The 901-nt window shown below is 53.3% G+C and overlaps 1 protein-coding gene across 1 annotated transcript in view; it reads right to left on the bottom strand.

The window, feature by feature from the left end:
* LOC107102749 (talin-1-like) overlaps positions 1 to 901 on the bottom strand; it is a 60,225-nt gene that overhangs the window by 2,351 nt on the left and 56,973 nt on the right. The window contains exon 53 of the mRNA XM_015402165.1: positions 607 to 649. Coding sequence (XP_015257651.1) covers positions 607 to 649 — 43 coding nt within the window. The remainder of the gene's footprint in view (positions 1 to 606; positions 650 to 901) is intronic.

The following is a 901-nucleotide window of genomic DNA, read 5'->3' as shown; positions in this document are numbered from 1 at the left end:
AAGCTCAGTCTAGCAGCCAAACATCAGATTCTTGGTTCTGACCTTCCAGACTCCAGTCTCATTATGAAGGTTTAGTTTCAGAGCTGAACAGGATCCTTTAAAACTAACAGTTCTAGACTGAAGCTCTACGTTTGGATCTTTGTGTTCTGGTTCTACTGGTTCTACTGGTCCTGAGTTTCCAGTTCTGTCTCTGGACCTCCAGACGGGCCGGTCCACAGCAGCCTGTGCAGCTGTAGCCTTAAAAAGCAGCGCAGAGATGCTCTGAGTGTAATCATAGATCTGAGTTTCCAGTTCCCAGTGCCTTGGATGGACTGGGTGGATTGTTTCCAGTGGGCCTATGGACGTACATGCACGGGAATTAGCGTGGCGGCAGCTGCAGGCCCAGAAGAGGAGGAGATAAGCCAGCGCTGATTGGATCAGAGAACACGAGCTGGCCGCCGCGCTCACAGCCAACACACACGGCAAGATTTGTTATTTTTGGGAGGATGAGGACAACAGATACTTTCTGCAGAGACTAACAAGCGAGCGCATCAGTTACAGCTAAAGGTCAGAAGAGCCCCGCTGACCCGCAGCCGCTTCTTCCTCCACTGGCTGAGAAACTCTGACCTGAGGAGTATTGCTCTGCAGCGCTGACCGGGTCGGCCCGCCGCTACGGACAGAGGAAAGGTTCTGATGGTTCTGCTCGGTTCAGAGACCAGCTGCACGGCTAATGTTCCTGCAGCAGCTAGCTGGATCAGACAGACAGAACGTGTCTGAATCATAGAGATAAAATACAGACATAGAGGCTGGGTCCTTCTGGAGGGACCACCCTGCAGCGCATCCATCTACGGCGCCGCGCTGAGAGAGCTCCGCCCATTTTCCCTCACGTCGCCCTGTTCTCACGCACAGCCAATCAGAGACG

The sequence above is a fragment of the Cyprinodon variegatus genome, unplaced genomic scaffold (genome assembly GCF_000732505.1).
Source record: "Cyprinodon variegatus isolate N-32 unplaced genomic scaffold, C_variegatus-1.0 Scaffold1311, whole genome shotgun sequence".
In the NCBI taxonomy this organism is placed as follows: domain Eukaryota; kingdom Metazoa; phylum Chordata; class Actinopteri; order Cyprinodontiformes; family Cyprinodontidae; genus Cyprinodon; species Cyprinodon variegatus.
Note: the sequence above shows the minus strand (reverse complement) of the source record. Positions and strands in the feature narration are given on the sequence as shown.